This window comes from Sphaerodactylus townsendi, linkage group LG01 (genome assembly GCF_021028975.2).
Source record: "Sphaerodactylus townsendi isolate TG3544 linkage group LG01, MPM_Stown_v2.3, whole genome shotgun sequence".
Classification (NCBI taxonomy): domain Eukaryota; kingdom Metazoa; phylum Chordata; class Lepidosauria; order Squamata; family Sphaerodactylidae; genus Sphaerodactylus; species Sphaerodactylus townsendi.
This window is the reverse complement of record NC_059425.1, coordinates 135,591,653-135,613,677: the sequence shown is the minus strand read 5'-3', so window position 1 is coordinate 135,613,677 and position 22,025 is coordinate 135,591,653. Positions and strand designations below refer to the sequence as shown.

Here is a 22,025-nt window from a genome sequence, read left to right as displayed (position 1 = left end):
TGCAAACTGAACTTATGATCCAGTGCGAAGTTTTATCTTGTAGTTTTAACTGTATTTATATTGTATGTTCTGTATGCCAATAAAGGCTCATTGAAAACTGGGATTGGGATTTTTTTTCCAGGCAGTTAGCAACTCTTGCAAACAATGAACAAATTCTGAGTTCTTTATTAGTAACTCTTTTCTCTCTCTCCCCACCCCTTTTGTGTTTCTGCTTGATAACCAGCCCAAAGAAGAGCTCTGATGAAATCAAAAGATCTTATACTTTGTAATGTTGTAGCTGGCCCTGGTATTAACTGAGGTTGTCTTCAAATTTTCTAATGAACCAACATGGCCATTTAAAATTTTAATCCTGCTAAAAGAAGACTGCCCTGCAAAGAGCATAGGCAAAGGCACAATATCCATGTAGAGCACAGGTGTCAAACTCCCGGCCCTCCAGATGTTATGGACTAGAATTCGCATAATCCCCTGCCAGCATGATGCTGGCAGGGGATGATGGGAACTGTAGTCCATAACATCTGGAGGGCCGGGAGTTTGACACCTATGATGTAGAGTAATGTCCACTGAGCATATTCCTGTAGGCTACTCCTAGCCAGAAGTAGATCCATCTATGAATTCTTTAAGAAGTGAATGAACTGAACTTCCTGTTAGATCTATTCTGCAAGTAACAAGAAAAACATAAAAACTGGTATGGAGTTTCACCACACTTTGTTGATGATGTCAACCAATGGATAGCTAGCAAATTCCCACAAAGCCCATAACGGGCATCACTCAGGAAAAGTTTACTGTGGAAGCTCATTAATTTGAGGTCTTTGCTTCTCATGCAAATTACTGCAATAGTGCTGGAAGAATATTAATTATCACCTCAGTGATCCAGTGACAGAAAATGGAATTTCTTGTGGAGCAATTCCTTGTAGTTAAAACAATGGGGGTAACAATTAGCTGGCAGGATGTAAGAGATGAAGACACTGGAAGCCTCAGCTGTCTAGTGACAGATATTGATATGCAAAGGGAATTAAAAATGTATTCAAGCTGTTTGCCAAAATAACAAGCTCCTACAATGGAATTGGGGCCTCAGAGAAAATGGAACTGTGGAAAGCAGGTCAATTATAGTCTCAATTTGTGAATGCTTTTGTCGTGTTCTCATGATCCATGGCTGCTAATGGATGACAGCCTTCTATTGCTACGGTAGCATTGTGCAGCTTGGTATTCTGCAGTCACTGAACAAACACTTGTAGCTTCATCTGAAATAAAGCATCGTTAAGTTATGTTTCTTTGATTTCAACCTATTACCATTTTCCTCCAATGTTCTTTTTCTGTTTGTACAATAAGTCCTTTCTCTTGTATTGTTTCCTATCATACTACTATATTCTGTTATATTTCTTTCATTTCCCTTTCCTGTTTTTGCTTTGCCCCATAATCCTCTATTCCATCCTGTCCCTTCTTCATTCTTTAATTCTGCTCAGTCCTTTTAGATATTTCATTGTTTATCATAATTTTCTTATTACGTCTTTCATTGTAAATGCTTTCATATATTTTTCTTTAGGAAGTAGCTCACCCATTTATCACCAATTCTTTATTCCCTTGGCTTCCTCTTTCTTGTATTAGCTTCTCTATTCCCTACATACATTATAAAATGAGAATGCCTGCACAATTACTAAAAGAAATGGAAACTGAAGCTCTCAAATAAAGAAAAGAATTTAAGCTTGGGATAAGAAGAAAGAGGTGAGATTGAATGGTATTGTGATCCTTGTTCTTTGGCAGTCTTACAATTCATAAAATTTCTACCCCAATATTAGATAGTATCCATATTCAAAAAAGTGATGAAGAAAATACTGAAAACACATTTCTCTTACAGCAATGAATGATTGTTTCAGTTTAACATAATCATTATGGGAGAAAGCTTAAACATGTCTGTTCTGAAGTATCTCCTTTTTTTTTACTACTAGGAAGATATATAGTATAATCAAATGATCATGAACACTTTTTTGTCCCATAGTCAGCTCTGACCAAGTATGTTTCCCAGTTTTTAGTAGTAGTTACATTCCAAAATCTGGTATTACCAGAGATAACTAGTGTTGTTGTTGTTTTTTAATGGACAATAGCAACATATCTCCGAGTTCCTTAAAATTATTCACTGTTTCCAATCTAAGCCATTTTATATTTATGGAAAATGTATTCTTTCCCTTATGATCTTAAAAAAAGAATCATTACTGATGTGTTTCAAACTATAAAAACATAGAGTTTCTGGTGATTCATAGAGCTAGCCTATGTTATGTCTAGTGTTTCACCAGAAGTGACATAGCATCACATGCTACACTGCTTTCTTATTTTTTATGCAGCTGCCTTGAACAAGGTAAAAAGGTGGAGTGTAAATAATAAATAAGTAAAATTACAGGTATGGACATAGATACCTTTGCAGACATACGTAATAAGTAAAATTTTGTCCCACTGATGCTCCAAGAGGCAACGGGCAACAGGAGCTGGGGTGAAAGATCCTCCATTCCCACCAGAGGTTTGCCAGTTCTAATTATCTTTGTATCAATTGACTAGTTAGATTTGGGAAAGAGCTGTATTTTCTGTGCAGACCCGTTGCCTTTCTGTCAATAGCACAGATATTTGTTTGTTGTTTGTTTATCTAGAAAACTTATATGATGCTACTTTTCCAGCATCCATGTGGAAACCACTTTGATTAATCCAGCTCAGTAATTTCAATCAGTTTTGACCAGAAACAAAACCAAGCAGCAAGTAGGCTCTATTTGTTATCCTTGGGCTACATCTTATTGCTCAAATCTGACTCTGCACGACCACCTGGGCACATCGACCATGCTTGTATAAACAAATTATTTTGAGTTTCAGCTGTCAGTGATGCTTTTGACCTATAGAAATCTTTTTAGCATTTTCCTTGCTACTAAATCACAAAGGAAGAGAGGGGCCCTGACATTCAGCAACTTGAGCTTGCTAATGGGAATTTCCAGTGGCTGAAATCTGTGTGAAACATCATCCAGGATCTGACAGCCTAAAATGCCAAAAGCCTCAAGGAAACAAGACAGTTTCTTTTCTTGTCAGAATACTGTGGCGGAAGTGATGGCATTATTGTAACCTTTTCAAGGCAGTAGTATTACCAAAGGAACATCACTCATGCACGTAGGTAAGGGGGGGGGGGTTCTTGGGTTTGAACCCCCCCCATTCATGTCCGAAGCTCCGCCCACCTGTTTGTGTGTTTTAAAAACATTTTAGTGCTTTTTAGGTTTCTGGCCTGCAGGGGGCGCATTGTTTGGGCTAGCAGCACCAAACTTTCAGGGATTGTTTGGGGGACTCTTCTGATGATACTACCCGGGTTTGGTGAGGTTTGGTTCAGGGGGTCAAAAGTTATGGACTCCCAAAGGGGGTGCCCCATCCTCCATTGTTTCCAATGGGAGCTAATAGAAGATGGGGGCTACACCTTTGAGGGTCCATAACTTTGGGCCCCCTGAACCAAACTTCACCAAACCTGGGATGTATTATCAGGAGAGTCTCTTACTGATACCACCCAGGTTTGGTGAAGTTTGGTCCAGGGGGTCCAAAGCTATGGACTCCCAAAGGGAGTGCCCCATCCTCCATTGTTTTCAATGGGAGCTAATAGAAGATGGGGGTTACACCTTTGAGGGTCCATAACTTTGGACCCCCTGAACCAAACTTCACCAAACCTGGGTGGTATCATTAGGAGAGACTCCTAAAGATACCCTGAAAGTTTGGTGCTTCTAGCTTAACAATTGCACCCCTGACAGCAGGCACTCCCCCAAATTTTTCCAGGTTCTCGTTTTAAATCCACCCCCTTCAGCATGGATTTAAAGGGAGAATCTGAGGTCCTCAGTTTAGAAGAAGAAGAAGAGTTTGGATTTATATCCTCCCTTTCTCTCCTGTAGGAGACTCAAAGGGGCTTACAATCTCCTTGCCCTTGTTCCCTCACAACAAACATCCTGTGAGGTGGGTGGGGCTGAGAGAGCTCCGAAAAGCTGTGACTAACCCAAGGTCACCCAGCTGGCATGTATGGGAGTGCACAGGCTAATCTGAATTCCCCAGATAAGTCTTCACAGTTCAAGTGGCAGAGCAGGGAAACCCGGTTCCTCCAGATTAGAATGCACCTGCTCTTAACCACTACGCCACATTGAAAGTGATGCTGTTTCAGGGTGGGGGATAATCCACCCCAAAACAGCATCACTTTCAATGTTGTTTAACGAGGGGCCCCAGATTCTCCCTTTAAGGTGGATTTAAAAGGAGAATTTGGGCTCTCTAGTTCAAATGCCATTGAAAGTGATGCTGTTTGGGGGTGGATTCCAGCCTCACAGCAGCTGCCCCGGGGGGGGGGGCGCAAAACTCAGATTTTGCACCAGGCTCCATTTTCCCTCTATGCCTCTGCCCAGAGGGGAGGGGCAGGGGAGGGCAGGGGAGGGGAGTCTGCCATCCCCGACCTCGGAGAGCTGCTTTTATAAGCGCTAGGCCATGGGCGGGGCTTGGGGAGCCGTGGCCATGCGCTAGGGGCGGGTGGGGGTGTAGCCCCCCCCCGAACCCCCCCCCCATAAAAAATCTATACCTACGTCCCTGACATCACTACATTTAATAGTGGTGTTCAAGAGGAGATCTGGAATTAGTGGGAGGAAAGCAGAAAAATCTCTAGTGTTCATTCTGCTTTTTCCTTCAGAGGCTGTTTTAACCTTCATTGTCTGTGGCAGTAGTCATATCGATGAAACAGCCACACATTCACAGTACCACCCTAAGGAGAGTTATACCCTCATAAGCTTATTGACTTCAACTGATTTGGAAGGGTGAAACTCTGTTTAGGATGGTGCTGCATGTGTTGTAAAATTTTAGCTTTTGGTGACTGCCAGTATCTTTGGGTGGCCTGGGAGGGTATGGGGAAAAAATGTTCCCAGAGGAACAAAAATTCAATCAGGGCTGAAAATATTCTTTACTTGCTTCTGTCTTCTTAATTTCATGCAGATTTTAAAACTGTGGTTCAGTGGTAAGATCTACATCTTGCAGACCTGAAACTTTGCCCTCACTCCTGTCCCTTCTCTTCTGTTAAGCTGCTGTTAGAAAGAAGCAATGGTGGGAACTCTTTGAATGGTGACCTGAATGTGCCAGCTGAGAGTAATACAACTGAGACACATAAAGCCTTGGATCTTTTGCAATTATACAACTGTTGAAGCAACCTTTCAGTTAAAGGCAATTGCAGATTCTGTTAAAAACATGACCATTCTGTCTCTTGAAAAATCAAGAAGATTTCCCCTTTCACTATGGAGGATCTCTTAAATGAAGAATACAAATCAGCAGAATCTGTAGAACAAGGGATAGGTGGTGAAAACTGAAATATTTGAGGCAGATGGCCCATTATGTCATTAGTCCACAGACAGTGCAGCGGAAGATGTTCAATCTAGCTTCCCCAGTTCTCATGACCTGAACCCAGCCTTCCTCCAAGAAGTGCTGTTTGGCTTCCCCTGTTTTGCAGCAAAACAGGCAAGGGTAAGGGGATGGCTTCTTTGAGTATTTTTGATACAGTCACAACAGTGATTGAACAGAGACAAATTCCATATGGCTTAGGGAATCCTTGTTGCCCTTCAAGGCTTCCCATATTAGCCTCTTAAGTTGCTCATTATAAAATCTTCCCTTATTAGCCTGCAGGCAGTAAAGACACATGTCTCAAATGTTGTGAGACAGTCTAGGTTAGGTGCCACGCTCTCACCTTTTACTTTCTGACCCAATCCACTCTCACTTCAGATGGGGAGCAGCAGTGAAGCTGATGACAGCGTGGGTCAGTAGATGTCTACCTGAACACTGGCCTCCAGCTTTCCTGACAAGATTTTATCAGGAACCCAGGTAGAGAGATGGTACATAAGCTTGATGCAGAGAAGGAGATAAGAGAGCGGGGGCAGAAGACAGGCATAGGGGCTGGGTCTTTTTTCAAGTCACATGACTGAGCAGCATCGCTCAGGACAGAAACTTAGATCCCTGGGGAAGAGTTGGTGGAAGATATTGTATTACAAATATTTCCCGTTTCAACATCTCCTACTCTAAGGTGAAATACATTTGCATAGTGTAGGTGTTTAATCATGAACAAATGCTCTGCCTCTATAAGACCCCTGATTTGCACTGCATTGTAGCAAGCTAAAGAATTTCAAACATAATGGAAAGACTGATACATGAAGCTCTAAGCCACTGAGTTTTGAATGTGTGGATAGGTCAGTTTTAACTGCTTATGGATTTTTAAAAAATCCTAGCACTCTTACAGTCAGCTTAGAATGTTCCCGTTTTGTCCTAATCGAAACCTTGTAAGGTAGGGTAGGTTACAGACAGCAACTATCCAAGGTCATAGTGACATTTGGTGACTGCTTGGGGATGTAACCCGGCATTTCCCTGGTCTTAATGTTAATGATAGGACAGTTTGGATATCATTAATGCATAGAGTTACCATAAATCAGAAGTGACTTAATGGCATTTAACACGCACAGTAACAGTATAATTATTATACCATCCTGGGATGCTTCCACACTGAGATTTTGCCTGATGTGATCAGTTGGATCTCTCTGTGTTTTTCTTTGTGAGGGGAGGAGGAATGCATCCGCACAATGTGGTGCTCAAGCTCAAGGTGTGTGGCTCCTGTACTGCCCCCTCTTGAGATGGATAAAAGAATGCCCGGCTGCCTTAAAAAGGATTAAAGGTGGGGTGTCTATGTGCAGAATGTCCATGTGGATGCTGAGCCCTCAACCAGTTTAGGGAGAGGGGAAGAATCAAGTTCCACATTCCTTCTTTTTAAGCCCTGGATTATCACAACTCCACTATGAAAGGGGAAAGGGGAGTTGCACAGATTAGGGAAGCCTATGGTTATCACACCTGAGTGCTTCTGCACCATAACGACGTACCACAAGGGGCAGGGAGATGGGGGAAACCATAGGCAGCATGGGGATATCCGAATAGAGTGAGTGAATGCTTTTCCTGCCCATCTGCCCCCATCTCACTGCTGCTCCCCATATATTTAATGCATGGCATTTGAGGATATGGAACTTAAAGAAATCACAGAGCAACACTGACAATTAAAAGAAAGCGGACCAAATAGCCCAGAGTGTTGGAGGCAATGGACACTGAGAATCAATTCTGAGGAAGAAGGAACCCGAAAAGCTTCTAAAAAGACTGCAACGGCAAAACAAACCCATGGACACAAAGAACATTCTTCTTTTGGAACTTTGGCATAAACAAACCAAAAGACATACTGGTGTCCACACTGCCCTGAAAGATGTTTGTCGGTTTAATGGAGAAATACATTTCAATCAGGAAGACAACACGTTACTTTCATTTAATGCAAACAGAAGCAATGTGTAAAAAAAAAACTCCATAGAAAATCTTAAATGACTCAGCTCCAAGAATCTAATTAATATGTGCTGTACTCGTTTTGAAAAGGACCTGTTCCTTAATTAGCAAATGTTGGAGTTTTAGCTGCCTCGTTCTGGAAATTGCATGAAATAAAAAATACTTTAAATTACACATTAGACTGCTCTCTCCCCTCCCACATACATTTTTTCTAGTCACCAAAAGCTAAATGAACTATAATTTTTTTAATTGCCCAAGCTCCCATTACACATAACTTTTCCCTCATCTTCAAATAATTGCTCTGTAGGAATACACTTATTCGCCAGCATGTTTGAACTGTGGCGTGCATATTTTTTCTTGCCTCGAGGGCACAGGTCAGGAATTAGCTTGCCTAATCAGTGTAATCACATGCACGCATACTAAGTAAATCAATATATTTCAAATAATATGTGATACATTCTTTTTTCCATTAAAAATGTAGTTCTCATAAGCATGCTCGTCATCTGTGGAAACAAAAAGAGGCCATTACTTCCATGCATAAATGAGCCATCAAATGTGAATCTTTCATATCACTACAGAATGAATGGTTTTTTCAGTGCAGTCAACTGCTCTTTGTAAAGCCATTAAAAACAGATAGATCAAGTAATGGTGGACAAGTTGTATTGTTTGTACCAACGTAGTCTACTGTTTAGACAAGAGTATTGGACTAGGACCAGGGACAGCTGGGTTCCAATGTCCACTTGCCATGACACTTACTAGGTGACCTTGGGCCAGCCAGTGTTCTCTTGTCCTAATCTACTCATCAAAGTTGTTCTGAAGATAAAATGGAGGAGGAAATCATATATGCCACTTTGAGATTCTTAAAGGATGATCAGAATAGAAACACGCTGCATGAATAAATAAATCTCTATTCTGGAACATGCTGAATATAGTTCCTCAGATGGCACATGCAGGCCCATGGTACCTTGAATCTCAAGGGCCTGTTGACAGATATCTGCCTCTGTTGAATGTTCTCATAATTCTAGTTAGATATTGTCCCCACAAATACATCAATCCTGTTCAAATGAATGGTTTCCTTAAACAAGTATAGAAGCTGGTAAATCATATATGGTGAATTCTATGTGCTCTCTGATTGATGAGTCTCTGCTGCAGCCTGTTCCTTTCTCTGTTCAGTCTGCAGGAGATCTTTAATATTAGCATGACATGGTGCTGTATGAGGCATCACCCCATTTTCAGCCAGAATAGTCGTGCCATGTTGTCTCTATAATCTGCTCGCAACAACCTTTTAAGATATGTTATATTGAGAGGGAGTGATTGGTCTCCAATAGTTCTCCAGTGAGCTTCAAGGGTAATTGAACCCACATCTGCCAGATTCTAGTCCATTCCTGTAACCACTACACCATACTGGGTCTCATGGAGGGAGCTGGTGACACAGCCTAAGAAAGAAAAAAGGCAGGAGGTGTTGATCCCATTGGTGAGTGCTGTTAACTCACCAACAGTTTTCTAGAGCCCATTGTATTTGTTTGCACAAGGAGCTTTACTGCTAGTCAGGTATAATTTAATAATAGTGGCCTATAGACAGAGTGAGCAATTCAGGAAAGCACTTATAAAACTAGTGCAGTTACTTGCTAAAGAATCCATTTTTAGTCAGACAGTGCCATGTTCCGGGTGTATTAATATGCAAACAAGTGAATATTGGGGAAGGGGGTGTGTGATTTGGTCATATGTGTATTCTCTCTATTTTGAATGAACTGTACATAAGGAACCAAATTCCATATCAAGAAACTCAGCATGCTAACAAATTATGTATACGTTATTCTCTACATTGCTGTATAAAGTTTGCAATAAAATGAGTCAATATGTAAACCATACATTTTCTCTTTTGCAGAGTTTGTGAGCTTTTTCCTCAAACAAAAACTTTAAGGGTTTGGGCAGACCTAGTGGGATCTGTTTGTTAGTTTATTACTTTGATGGGCGGTCCTCATGACTGCTTAAGTTCAAGATGGGGTGCAATGTAGCAGAGAATGAGGAAGGGACAGAAGAGATGTTCTTAAGAAATATGAGTTCAAAATTCATGTTTCATCCACATATGAAAAATGAGTTATTTTGTTCTTTGAATCTAAGACAAAATGAGGAAATATCCCTGATGAAAGCAGCTGAATTTATGTGTATAGCAAATCTTGCCCCACTGTAGCAAATGAGGTTAGATTAATCTTGAGGCTTCTTTCCATCTTCTGCTTGAACATGTTCATAAAATATCTTCCTCCATGCATGGAAGAATTGTCATGTATTATTCCATAAGCAGATGAGAGATACTCTATTGAGAAATGGAAATCATTCTGCTCACTGTTCCCCAAACACCCTGAGAATTCCCTCCCTTCCAAACTGGCTAAATGTATAAAGGGTAGACTGCCATACATTCATAACATCTCTCTACATGTTATGCCCTAGAGTTACCAATGAGATTTGGTACATGTCTATTCATTAGACATGACACTCATCTTGGAACTTCTGGCCATGGTCGAAGAATAAATCTTCAGGTTTCCAAGCTGAGAGAAAGCAGAATGCCTCTAGCAATAAAATGCGGAAAGACCGCCTAGAATTCTGAGCATAGAATGTTTGCCAGTCAAACCCAGAAAAAGCAAAGACCTGAAGAAGCTGGTCAGACAGAAGAACACAGTCTTATTAAAAGGCCAATTTTCTGGTTGTATTCCAAAACAAGATGTTCCTGTGACATTTCACAATTCCTAGAGAAATGTGATTCACTAACTCCCACAAGCCCAAAGTGCTGCATGTATCCAGCACTAATGATAAAACTTCCCTTTCCTTGGGGCAGTGAATCGCTAGCCCCCCGGTCACAATCCACTGCTGTTTGTCTTTTGGATAATGAGATAATTCATCATTTATGGTCGGAGGAGAGAGCACTTGCTCAGCTCCTCCATTCTAGGAGATTTTACCAAGTGTTCTTTAATGGGCTAAAGAGATGTTGGAGTGATTTAATGCAACCCTAATAATAATGATAAGGAAGACACGGGGATCCAAGGAAATAGTTGTGGCAATCTCTTTCAAGAGGCAGGCAGAGAAGTTAAGCAGGGAGGAAAAGAATATGAACCTGAATGGGATATTTGTGGAGGTCCTTATTAAATGTGTATAACTCTCCAGTTCCATGAGATTTAAACACCCTTAGCTCTGGCTGGGTCACACTTAATAAAAATACTTTGTAGTACATCATCTACTAATCATCTTTACTTGCCTGGCATCTCCCCTCACAGAATGGGACCCTCAGTGTTTTTAAGCCATTTTGGAAACGGTTGTTCTTGTGTCCTCACACATACATACACTTGATTTTTTTGCTCAGCCTCAAAGCTCTATGACTATTCATATTTGAGGAAGGAAAAGTTGGCAGGGTAGGCCAAAATGCACATCAGCTGGAAAAATTAAGTGCTTTAGAAAACCTTTTTGGTTGCAGCAAGTACCTTTCATCATAAAAATCTCACAGGCCATTTGTTTCCTTGCTTGATGCTTATAAAGAACAAACAATAAAGTCCGTTGCATGAGAAAATACAACAGGCTCTAGAAAACTGTTGTTTGCAAAGCTGTTGTTTTGCAAAGCTTTGCAGGGGGAAAGCCAGCAGGAAGCTTGTGAACATGGGGAAAGTTCTCCTCATCTCCATAGGCACTCCATAGGCTTTTCTACCCCAGCTCTCTCTTCCTCTCTCTTTTTCCCCCTACCCCAGCTCTCTCTTTCTGTTTACTTATTCCAGCTCTCTTTCTCCCTACTCCAACTCTCTCTTATCAATCTTTCTGTGATCATATCCCCTCTCTCTCTCTCTCTCCCCCTGCCCCTCCTTGGCTGCTAGTTGCTCTTCAGACCTTTGTCCACAGCCTTCTGAGATGTGAGGACACTGTTGGTAAAGCAAAAGATTGTGAGGGTTGTCCAATAGGCCCCTTTTTGCTCAGAGAAGGGCACCCTCTGGACTACATCTCCCAAAGTACTTCACTTTTTCTGGTTCATCATCAGGAACACGCTGCTCAATTATATACACAGATTCTGCCAACTTACCCTAGTTGTCTCTTTCTGCCCCTCCTTGACTTCTGGTTGCTTTTCAAACCTTCACCTGCAGCCTTTTGGGAGGTGACAACTCTGTTGGTAAAGTAAAAGAATTGAGGGAATTGTATTCCAGTTGGTCCATCTTTGCTTGGGAAAGGGCACCCTCTGGACTACATCTCCCAGAGTCCTTTGCTTGTTCTGGTTCATCATCAGGAACAAACTGCTCAATTACATATACAGATTATTCATGATGTTTAATTTACTCAAAGTGGTAAAGACTAAGGGCTGCTTGAAATATGCTTTTTGAAAGTGACTCTTTTCCAGGGAAAGAGTATGTACAGACTGTATCATCTTACTAAGGAGATGGCTCCTTTATCAGTTGGCTCCTTCTCTGAATCTTGCTTCACACAGTGGAAGAACTGTCTAGACAAAATTTAATATTGCAATTTATGATTGATCTTGTCCTTTTCTATTCTTTCACAATTTTGCTCTGAATTGGGTCATTAATTTCTAAGAGAATTGCTTGAGTCCAAATCCAAATGAGTGAAACTAGGCTGTGGACTTTCTAGGGTGAGGCAAAGACCCTGTTCAGAGGGTTTCTTCTCATTACTTAACTCAAAACAAATTAGATCTAACATATATTCAACAGTCCAACTAAACTTAGATGTGACCAAGCCTTGTCAAAACAGCAGGAGTACTAGAAGAAGAAGAAGAAGAAGAAGAAGAAGAAGAAGAAGAAGAAGAAGAAGAAGAAGAAGAAGAAGAAGAAGAAGAAGAAGAAGAAGAAGAAGAAGAAGAAGAAGAAGAAGAAGAAGAAGAAGAAGAAGAAGAAGAAGAAGAAGAAGAAGAAGAAGAAGAAGAAGAAGAAGAAGAAGAAGAATTTGGATTTATATCCCCCCTTTCTCTCCTGTTGGAGACTCAAAGGGGCTTACAATCTCCTTGCCCTTCCCCCCTCACAACAAACACCCTGTGAGGTGGGTAGCCTCAACTAGATCCAGTGAATGTGCAGAGATCTTATACGTGTTACTTGTAAGTAAACAAATTCAACAAGGCTTAATCTAAAATAATTATGCCCAGGATTGCAGTCTTAGTCGTAACTAACTTTCACTGGACTGGGGCCATATTGTCTCACTGTGGAAAACTGTTGGGGCGTATGAGAAGTGGGAGCAGAAGAGACTTCCCTGCAGTCACTCAAGAACCAGTTATTTTTAATTGCCACCAGAGGGAGGGATTGGCTAACATGGTGAGAAACACACAACTAGTGAAAATAATACGCAACACTTTATTTGTGGAATAAAATTGGCCATAGCCGTATGCATTTATTGGCAATAAAGAACAGATGAGCGTATGGCGCAGCATGGGGGTCTGATCTAAGAGCTGGGCAGCCAAGCAGGCTGTCCCAAAACCGCTTTCTCCAAACCCGCTGTTTGAGGAAAATAATCTCACCCTTGAGATAAAGGGCAGCAATGAAAGGGGGAATTCCAGACGGGCGGTGGGCCGCATTCTGAAGAATCCCCCATTTGCTGCGGGGGGCACAAGAGGTCTCAGCCCAAACCTGGGCTGCCAGACCCCAGTCTTGCCCCACCCCTACCTCATAAGGAGGTTTCCAAAAGGGGTTAGCAAGCAGCTTACCCCAGTTTACCCCATGCGCAAATCGCCAGTATTGCTATGACAAGAGTAAAACAAATTTTTTGAGCCCCTTTACCCCAACGAACAGTAAGGGAGTGGTGGGTGGGACGATCTCGGCGGCAGGGCAAAAGAGGGCCCGCACGCACACGGCCCCGCCTTAAATAGCGAGGGGGCGGCCCAGGCAGCAGGCACCATGACGCTGCGTCCTGACGTCAGCCACCAGCCAGTCAGCAGCGCAGGCTATGCTGACTCGATTCCCCAGGGACGGGCCCGCCCCTTGCCAAGCAGGAAGGGAAGGAGCAGCACGCCGCCCTTCCCCTGGCAGCAAATGGGTGGCCGCGGTAAGTCCCTGCCACCCTCCATATCACAAAGCTGGCTGAGAATAGCTTTAATATCCAAAGAGTGAATCTGGGCTGCTTCTGCACTTTCTGCATGTGGCCTTCTCAGTGAAATAAATGGCAGAACTCCCACTTAACCTTAGCTTCATGAGTATCAAAACAAAATGGTAATGTATGGCTGTTCAATATATGAGAAAAAAGCTGTGGTTGGTCTGTTATTTCATAGTGCTGAAAAAATTACTAGGTTGCAGCTACCAAGTTGCATGAGCAAAAATATTAAATTCTTGTTTGCAAAGGTCTATATGCCCAGAATGTGTGGCTTTTCAGAAGTTTTAAAAAGTAATGTTTTCTTAGCTATCGTAGCCGTTTATTTTTATTATTTGCTTTAAAAGTCTAATAGTTTCAATGCTAAGAGACAGGCTAGGTTATATAATGGAAGAAACACACTATAAACAGGCTAGTGGAAGTGTGCCTTCCTTCATCTTACTACATTAATGGCTCACAGCACATTTTGCCTGTTCACGTTTGATTGCTTCTTGCTATTTTGTGACAATAAATTATCCAAGGAGCTTGGTGGCTCCTGACAAATATTGTTTTTTCTTTTTGTTTTAATAGCTTGAAGGCATCTCTTCTCTCCTCAGGTAATTAGCTACCCAGAACATTCTTTTTCTTTTGGCATAACTTTAAGATTTCCATATTGAACCAGTTTAGGAACCTATGCATTCACACTGCTTTTTGTGACCAAATGCACACTGTGAACCTGCAGTAACAAATGCAGACACTGGCCTTGAAAGAGCTTCCTCCTAAAAAGTTAAATGCCTAAAGGACAAAAGATGGGAGGCATGTAACAGGAATGCTGGCTGTACATTAATATCTACACATGTTGCACTATTGTTGAGCTACAGCAAAAACTTTCAACTGGATTATCCTGTATGGACAAGACATTGCAGTTGCAGATGATTGCTAGGTTGCAATATTAGTTCAATGGACAAGAATATGTGGCTGCAGTCTTTGTAGATGTTTATCAAGCACACTATGTCTGGGAGGACTACAATCCAATCCTCAGCAGAGTTACACCCATCTAAACCCATTGGCTTCAACAGACTTAGAAGGGTGTTACTTTGCTTAGAATTGTACTGCTGTTAACTTTGAGGAAACCGCTGGATAGCTCACAGCCACACTTTCTTTCTTGTCATTTCACATGCAGTATACCTTCAGCTCATAAACAGGTAGCTCAGGAAACAAAAGCAGGTGCCAAAAGAAAAGGGCCCCTTTTAACAGAAGAGTAATAACTAAGATGTAAATATTGACTTTGAAAACAGAGTGTACTTGGTGACATTTCAGTATGATTATCTCCATGTTAATTCAGCTAGCACTATTTCTCCCAAAGCAGGTTTCCTGGTTCTGAGGTAAATATTTGTACTTGTTGTGCCTTTAAGCAGCAACATAAGAAATGAAATAGAAAAACTCATGGTCATGGTCTCTATGGAGAATTACTGAGGGTGTTGTGCCTTTAGTTGTTTTTGTTTGTATCTCTTCACCCCGCCCCCACTCCCCCCCACCCCCACCCCCCATAGTTTTGGAGAATGGCTGAAGAGGTGAAGTTCAGCATTCAGATGTTGCTGTTTTTTCAGGTTGTGAATTTTACTGCTACCTGATCTAGTGGTCTCCATATTTAAAAATATGTCTGAACAGATAAAAAGTACCTGTGACCTTTAGAACAGATGGACACCACATTTTTTCAATGTCTGGATTACATTAAATATAACTATGTTTATGTAAGTCAAATATAGTACAATCAGAAGCAAATACTTACAGTGTAAGCTTTCTGGTCAGGGACAGTATCTCATCTCTGTTGTGTATATAGTACCTATTACACTGCAGGTATTAAATAAATGTTAAGTGGCTAATGTTTCACCAATAGTGTCCCCAATGATTCAGTTCAAACATACAAATGAGTTTTATCACTGCTATCTGTGAAGAAGAGAAGACTCAAAGGCACATACTCTAGAGGTTATTCTAGGTTCTTGCAATGGTTAGCTTATCCAATAGCCATTCAGTTATTAAACAGATCTATTTTTATTGCAATTTTATATTGGATTGTATTTTTGCATTGATGTGTAGGGGTATTTGTTGTCGTTTGCTCTGGCTGTTTCTTTAAAAAAAAGGAATCTGAAGTGATTTGAGCCCCTTGGGGTCAACCGTCAGGTTATGTGGTCTGTTTCCTTGCTGCTGAACTATACTTGAGACTGAAGAATGTGTCTGTGTAAATCTTGATCTATTTATGCCTATTAAAGGTTACTAAAGAATAAAGCCATTCAGTTAAACCACACAAAATAATCAAATTGTTGGCAGGTTTTATAAATTCCAGCTCCCAGTTTTGTGAAGCAATTTCTGCTATTCATGTAGTTGTCTTTTGGTCCCATTTGCTGCATAGATGCAGTCAGTTAAGTATTGTTATCATTGTCTTTATCATCATCTCTTCTAACTGAGAGACTGGGCCACATGAGCAGCTGCAATTACATTTCAGACTGCAGGAGGGCTTTAATATTTTGAAATATTTCCCCAATATAAAACTTCCGTGAAAACAGCAAGATAGCGCTGAAGATAGGAGGCTAGTCAGACTAACAGAGGTGGTTTGTCATTGCCTCCCTCTGCCTAGCCATCCTGGAATTACTTGATGGTCTACCATCCAACTACTTCTCAGGTCTGACCCTGTTTAGCTTCTAAAAGCTGGTGAGATCAGATAGCATGGGCTATCCAGGTCAGGGTCTGCAGAGGATTGCAACTATAGATCAGCCACTGGTCTCAACAGCTTCTTAAATAACAAGGCTAAAGTTGTTTCTTCCCTTTTATTGGCATCCTCAATTAAAAATAAGCTTCATTAGTTCTTATTCAATTGCCTCTGATTTACTTCAAATTGTGAACAGCTGTCATGACAATCTCTCTTCAGGACCATGGACAGCACATCAGAACCTGTTTGGAACACAGTAATGAAGTACTAGAGTGATTCTAGAAATAAAATAACATTTTAAATACTTTAAAATGTTTATACATGAAATATTCATTTGTTCAAGCCCAGTTTCATATGAGATGTCCAGCTGTTATAATAAAGCCACACTACAGATATATGCAACCATCCTGCGCCCAAAGTGATATGTCAGATGGCAAATGATTCAATGTATTTTACCACAGAAAAAGGACCCTGTGAGTTGGCTTCCAATAGCTTGTCATGAACCAGTAGTTCTGTCCTAGCCTCAATACCCCATCTCTGAAGCAAGAGCTGAAATGGAGGAAAGGATGTAAAGGCGTTTTGCTTACAACCAATAATTAACAGCTGTTAAAAAAGCTAATAAATGAAAATAAAAGGCTAATAAAAACAAACTTATGAAATTCCATTTCCTACTTTATTGACCTCTGATTAAAAGACTTTTTACTCTCCCTGCCTTTCCTTTCTTTTTCTTTGTTTTTGAATCCTCACTGCGTACTCTGTGAGAGTATAAACCATAAATAACACTCTCTACATCTCAAGTTCATTTTTTGTACAGCTCAATAGGCTGCCAAAGCTCAAGCCATAAAGAAAATGAAAAGGAACTGCAAGTGTACAAGTACCTGTTCATTTTGCAACCCATTACTATCCGTAACAACCCAGCTGCTACCTTACGGTCTTAACAAAGCAGTCTTCCAGCATGCGAGCGGGGGCGGGGGGGGAGTCCAGTCAGTTAATAATGCAGTCCTATGCAGTTACTCCAGTTTAAACCCACTGATTTCAGTGGTCTTAGATTGGAGTCATTCAGAATACAATTGTACTGTAACAGCCCTACAATGCAGTATTCTGCAAGAGTTTAACATGATGCTACTATCTCAAAAAAAATTATTTCAAATACCAAAGTACTGTTATCTGAAGTGGTGGGCTGCCTTCTAACAATTAATTTGTGGGATTAGAGAATAGAAGGAAGCTTAGAGGTGGACAACAATGGGATTCTTCACCACTATATTCTGGGATCCTTCTTAAGAGATTAGACCCACTATATTCTGGGATCCTTCTTAAGAGATTAGACCCACTATATACTGGGATCCTTCTTAAGAGATTAGACCCACTATATACTGGGATCCTTCTTAAGAGATTAGACCCACTATATACTGGGATCCTTCTTGAGAGATTAAACCCACTATATACTGGGATCCTTCTTGAGAGATTAGACCCACTATATACTGGGATCCTTCTTAAGAGATTAGCAAAATCAAGAAGAACTATGAATATTGAAAAGGGATTTTTTAAATTAAAATTAAAAGATTCACAACCAACAAAAGTGTTTCAAACAAAGAGCCTAAGGAAATAAAAGTGGAGTGAGGGCTACAGAGAGGGGATCGGTTTGGTGATATGTTACCTATCTAGAACATCAAGGAGCAGAGCGCAATGCTTGGTCAGTGCATATTAGCTCAAGAAGGAGTGTGACGTCAGGTGCGAAGATAGAACCCATCACATACATAGGGCAGTTGCTACCTATCTGTATAGGGTGAGATGTGTTCTGAGACATCAACGATGAGCGGCCCTCATGAGGAAAATAGTTTTGATGAGATTTTCGGTGTGCCCAGAGACCTCTGAATGTTGGGCTCCGGTCTTAACAAAAAGAAGCATTAGGCCATTGGGTGTGAAACCAATTCCTTAGGAGAAGGTTTTCAGGTGAGGCAACATATTGATGGTCTTCTCTGTAGAGAGATGGGTGTTGTCTGGGTGCATGCATATGTAATAGCTGCATTCAGGGAGTAATTTCCAGGGTGGGAAGATATCATCAGTCTGATGAGATTAGTCACTTCTGGTAGAAGACCTATTGCTCTACAAGGTTAGTGTTTAAGTCAGCCCTCCTGGATGCAAGCTGTCTTCTGCCTGGAGTCCATTTTGTCCTTACTGGAGCTATTTTGAACCAAATCTTACTCTAAATGTACATGGAGGAGTGTCGTCCTCATAACTGCCTCTAAGGATCATCATAGTGTCTGACCACTAACAGTACTTGTATCCCACTGTGGTATGGCTGCCACCATAAGAGGACCTAGAGTTTCAGTTTTTTAGAAGTGCATGGCTACTATCCATACTACGTATCCATTTATCAAGCTGGTTAAGTAAAACATTGGGGGATAGTCTGTGAACTTCTGAGAAAGAACGCTGACATTTCATTAACTCAGATGTCTCTTTCCTTATTAATCTTCACATCTTGGAACCCCCACACAGCTCCTATGCCCTCAGAACATTGCACTGCAAATAATAATAATAATATTAATAAAGCCAGAGCTGTAAATCATTCAGGGTCACAATAGGTGGCATCCTGTCTGGTGTACGCATTAGGCTGACATTAGGTTTTAATATCTTGTGAAACAGTACTGATTTTCTCACAGTCCAATTGTGTGCGCAGCCCAGCACACAGTTTGAGAATGTCTGGGTTAGATGTAGGAAGTTCTTTTTAATTGCTTTTTGAATACTATACTGTTGATCAGGAAAAGAACAGTGTAAATTGTTAGAACATGTAGACATGTTCAAAGAAGTTGAGACACATCAGGCAAATACTGTCAGGTTACTGACCACGACAGGTATCATGAAATAGACCTGGATTGAGTCCTAACACATGGCATATCTTGTATGAGCATGTTACACTTTGGCCAATACAGAACCAGCCATTGCTGCCCTTGGAACAGATGCACAGGTTTGCCATGCTGCAAATATTTCTCCAATGCTAATCATCTTGTATTGTGCCATAGGTTAATTCAATCTGCATCATAACAAGGTCATTGGAAGGTGAGCTAAACAACTGTGAATTGCAGTACATTCATGCCTGCTCATGATGGTCAAAAGCTGAAAATTGTATGCAAGTGTTAACAGACTTCCCATTGTATGGTATAGCTGTGAAGTGGCATCACTTATTGACTGCAGTGACAATATTGCCAAGCTTGTAGAGCCTGCCCAGTAGAATAGATACCAGGGACATAATGTAGTGAGTCACATAGAGATTCTAGTGGCAGTTAGGCAAATAATGCAAGCTGCATGTGCTTTGGAGCAAATCTTTGTAAAGAACCAAAATGTAAGGTACCTTATTAACTGACTCTTTTTAAACCATCCAGGAAAACGTCAGACAAGAGAGAAAAAGAAACTACATCTGGAAAAGATGGGTTGCAACTATTTCTGGGCTTGAAATACCCTAATGATCTTCTTGAATGGAGGAATTTTAAATTTGATACTCTGAACTCCAGGAAGACAACAGCTTCTTTGTGGTACACTGGACGAGATGAATCACACAAATTTCACCTCGGAAGCCAATATGACTTTTGCATCCAAAACAGTGACTGAAAACATACTAATCACCCTGACTCTGTCCATAATCACCATCTTAACAATGCTGCTGAATTCTTCGGTCATTTCAGCAATTTGCACAACGAAAAAGCTCCACCAGCCGGCAAACTATTTAATATGCTCCCTGGCTGTTACAGACTTACTTGTTGCCATTTTGGTCATGCCCTTGAGTATTACATACATCATAATGGAAAAGTGGACTTTGGGCCATTTCCTCTGTGAAATTTGGCTGAGTATCGACATGACCTGCTGCACATGCTCAATACTTCACCTTTGTGTCATTGCGCTTGATAGATACTGGGCAATCACTGATGCTATTAAATATGCCCGGAAAAGAACTGCAAAGAGAGCTGTCGTCATGATCATCATTGTGTGGACTATCTCAGTTTTCATTTCCATGCCTCCTTTGTTTTGGAGAAACCAGCACACTTACAGCAATTCCACTGATTGCCAGATCCAACACAGCCATGTTATCTATACCATTTACTCTACATTTGGAGCATTTTACATCCCTTTGACGCTCATACTGATTCTCTACTACAGAATTTATCATGCTGCAAAGAGCCTTTACCAAAAACGTGGATCAAGCCGGCACCTCAGCAGCAGGAGCACAGACAGCCAAAACTCTTTTGCCAGCTGCAAGCTCACGCAGACGTTCTGTGTGTCAGACTTCTCCACCTCTGATCCCACCACAGAATTTGACCGAATGCACACTTCAGTGAGGACTCCCACCTCAGACAATGACCTCGATTTGGCGGAGGATCGCCAACAGATCTCCAGTGTACGAGAACGAAAGGCTGCACGCATTCTTGGCCTAATTTTAAGTGCATTCATTTTGTCTTGGTTGCCATTTTTCATTAAGGAGCTCATAGTGGGTGTTGGATTTTTTACTGTATCTGCAGAACTGGCTCACTTCTTGACATGGCTTGGTTATGTGAATTCTTTGATAAATCCTCTGCTGTACACTAGTTTCAATGAAGATTTTAAACTTGCGTTTAAAAAGCTCATTAAGTGTTGGGAACACTCTTAAAACAGCTCTGGAAACTGATAGTGTGACTTATTGGCCTTAAAAATGAAAAAAAATTCAGCCCAGCAACTCTTCTTTTTTAAAAAAAGGTAACAGTATTAAAAAGGGGCTTTGTCTTGCTTGTCTTTTACCTGTGCATTTGTCCTACCATTTTCTACCACTTTGTTCAATGCGTAAATGAGTTTCTATGCCATGAATTTCAAATACGTTTTATTACACAGGATCTTTCTTTTTAAAAAGCAAGAGTGAGGGCATCATAAACTATCTTCAGCAGCTTCTCACAAATCATGGGTCTCAATCCATCCCAATAAAGTTCTTTCCCCCACTTCCAACTGGCCTATATGCAGCCATGCATTAGGATATTATTTCCAGCGGGAGGCTAGTACATGTCTCCATTCTGTATACTGCTCCACCCACCTCTCTCCTTCAAAAGCTACTGCCTGGAAGTTATCCCTGTCTAAAGTAAATTATCAGTACATGGGAAGTGTGCACATAATAAATAGTAAATGCTGGCTCTTTATACACGTCCTAGCATGGGCTTGAAGGTCAGGCAAGAACGGGGAAGTAGGAAAGAGGAATCTGCTGAGGAATCCATAGATCCCAAGGGTGCACACCCTCACACAAAACAAGCAGTGATTGTGGGAGAGCATGCCCTGTATTTTTTATAAAACTATAGACAGACAGATGTGCACACCACACAATATGTTAGGACCATGGAGACGATGTTTGATGATTTTAAAGCCCAATTGCAAATCACTCCAGAGAGCCTCTGGAACACTGAAATGACACTTCTCATGCAGAATTATGGAATTTATATATACTACTCGATTATTTTGATCTGCCTTTACTGTGAGATATGCCAGTGGGTGCTAATTGATTTTCACAGCTGTTTTCATATCTGTGCCAAAAGCTTCAGCGATTGCTACGTAAGCCTTAATGTTCAGTAGCAACATGGTCTTTGATCGCTCCTTCTCTGGCATTGCTGCCTCTGCTCCAACTGCTAATTAGCATCAGGCCTAAGGCTCTGCATAATTAAAACTAAGAAAATGTTGATTCTTTGCCAGATGGCTTGTGACTGCCTGATTAAAACATCAGCTAAGCACAAAGTCACACTTTCAGAAAAGCATGACAGCAACTGATGAAGATGCATGTCATCTCCTGACTGTTCCAAGTCTGAAGTAATGATTAAAAATAGCCATTCCAGATGCCATTTGTCTATAACCCCTGAGAGTTTTTCCCAGATGTTCAATTAAAAACATGCTACAAACACATTTGATGCGATTTGTTTCC

General features: G+C 41.0%; 1 protein-coding gene across 2 annotated transcripts in view; it reads left to right on the top strand.

The window, feature by feature from the left end:
• The window catches only part of HTR1E (5-hydroxytryptamine receptor 1E), a 34,879-nt gene extending 14,099 nt beyond the window's left edge, over nt 1–20,780 (top strand). For both annotated transcript variants that reach the window (XM_048508400.1, XM_048508410.1), the window contains exon 2: nt 19,480–20,780. In XM_048508400.1, the coding sequence (XP_048364357.1) occupies nt 19,644–20,738 (1,095 nt within the window). In that variant the 5' untranslated portion in view covers nt 19,480–19,643 and the 3' untranslated portion in view covers nt 20,739–20,780. The remainder of the gene's footprint in view (nt 1–19,479) is intronic.
• Nucleotides 20,781–22,025: the final 1,245 nt, after the last annotated feature.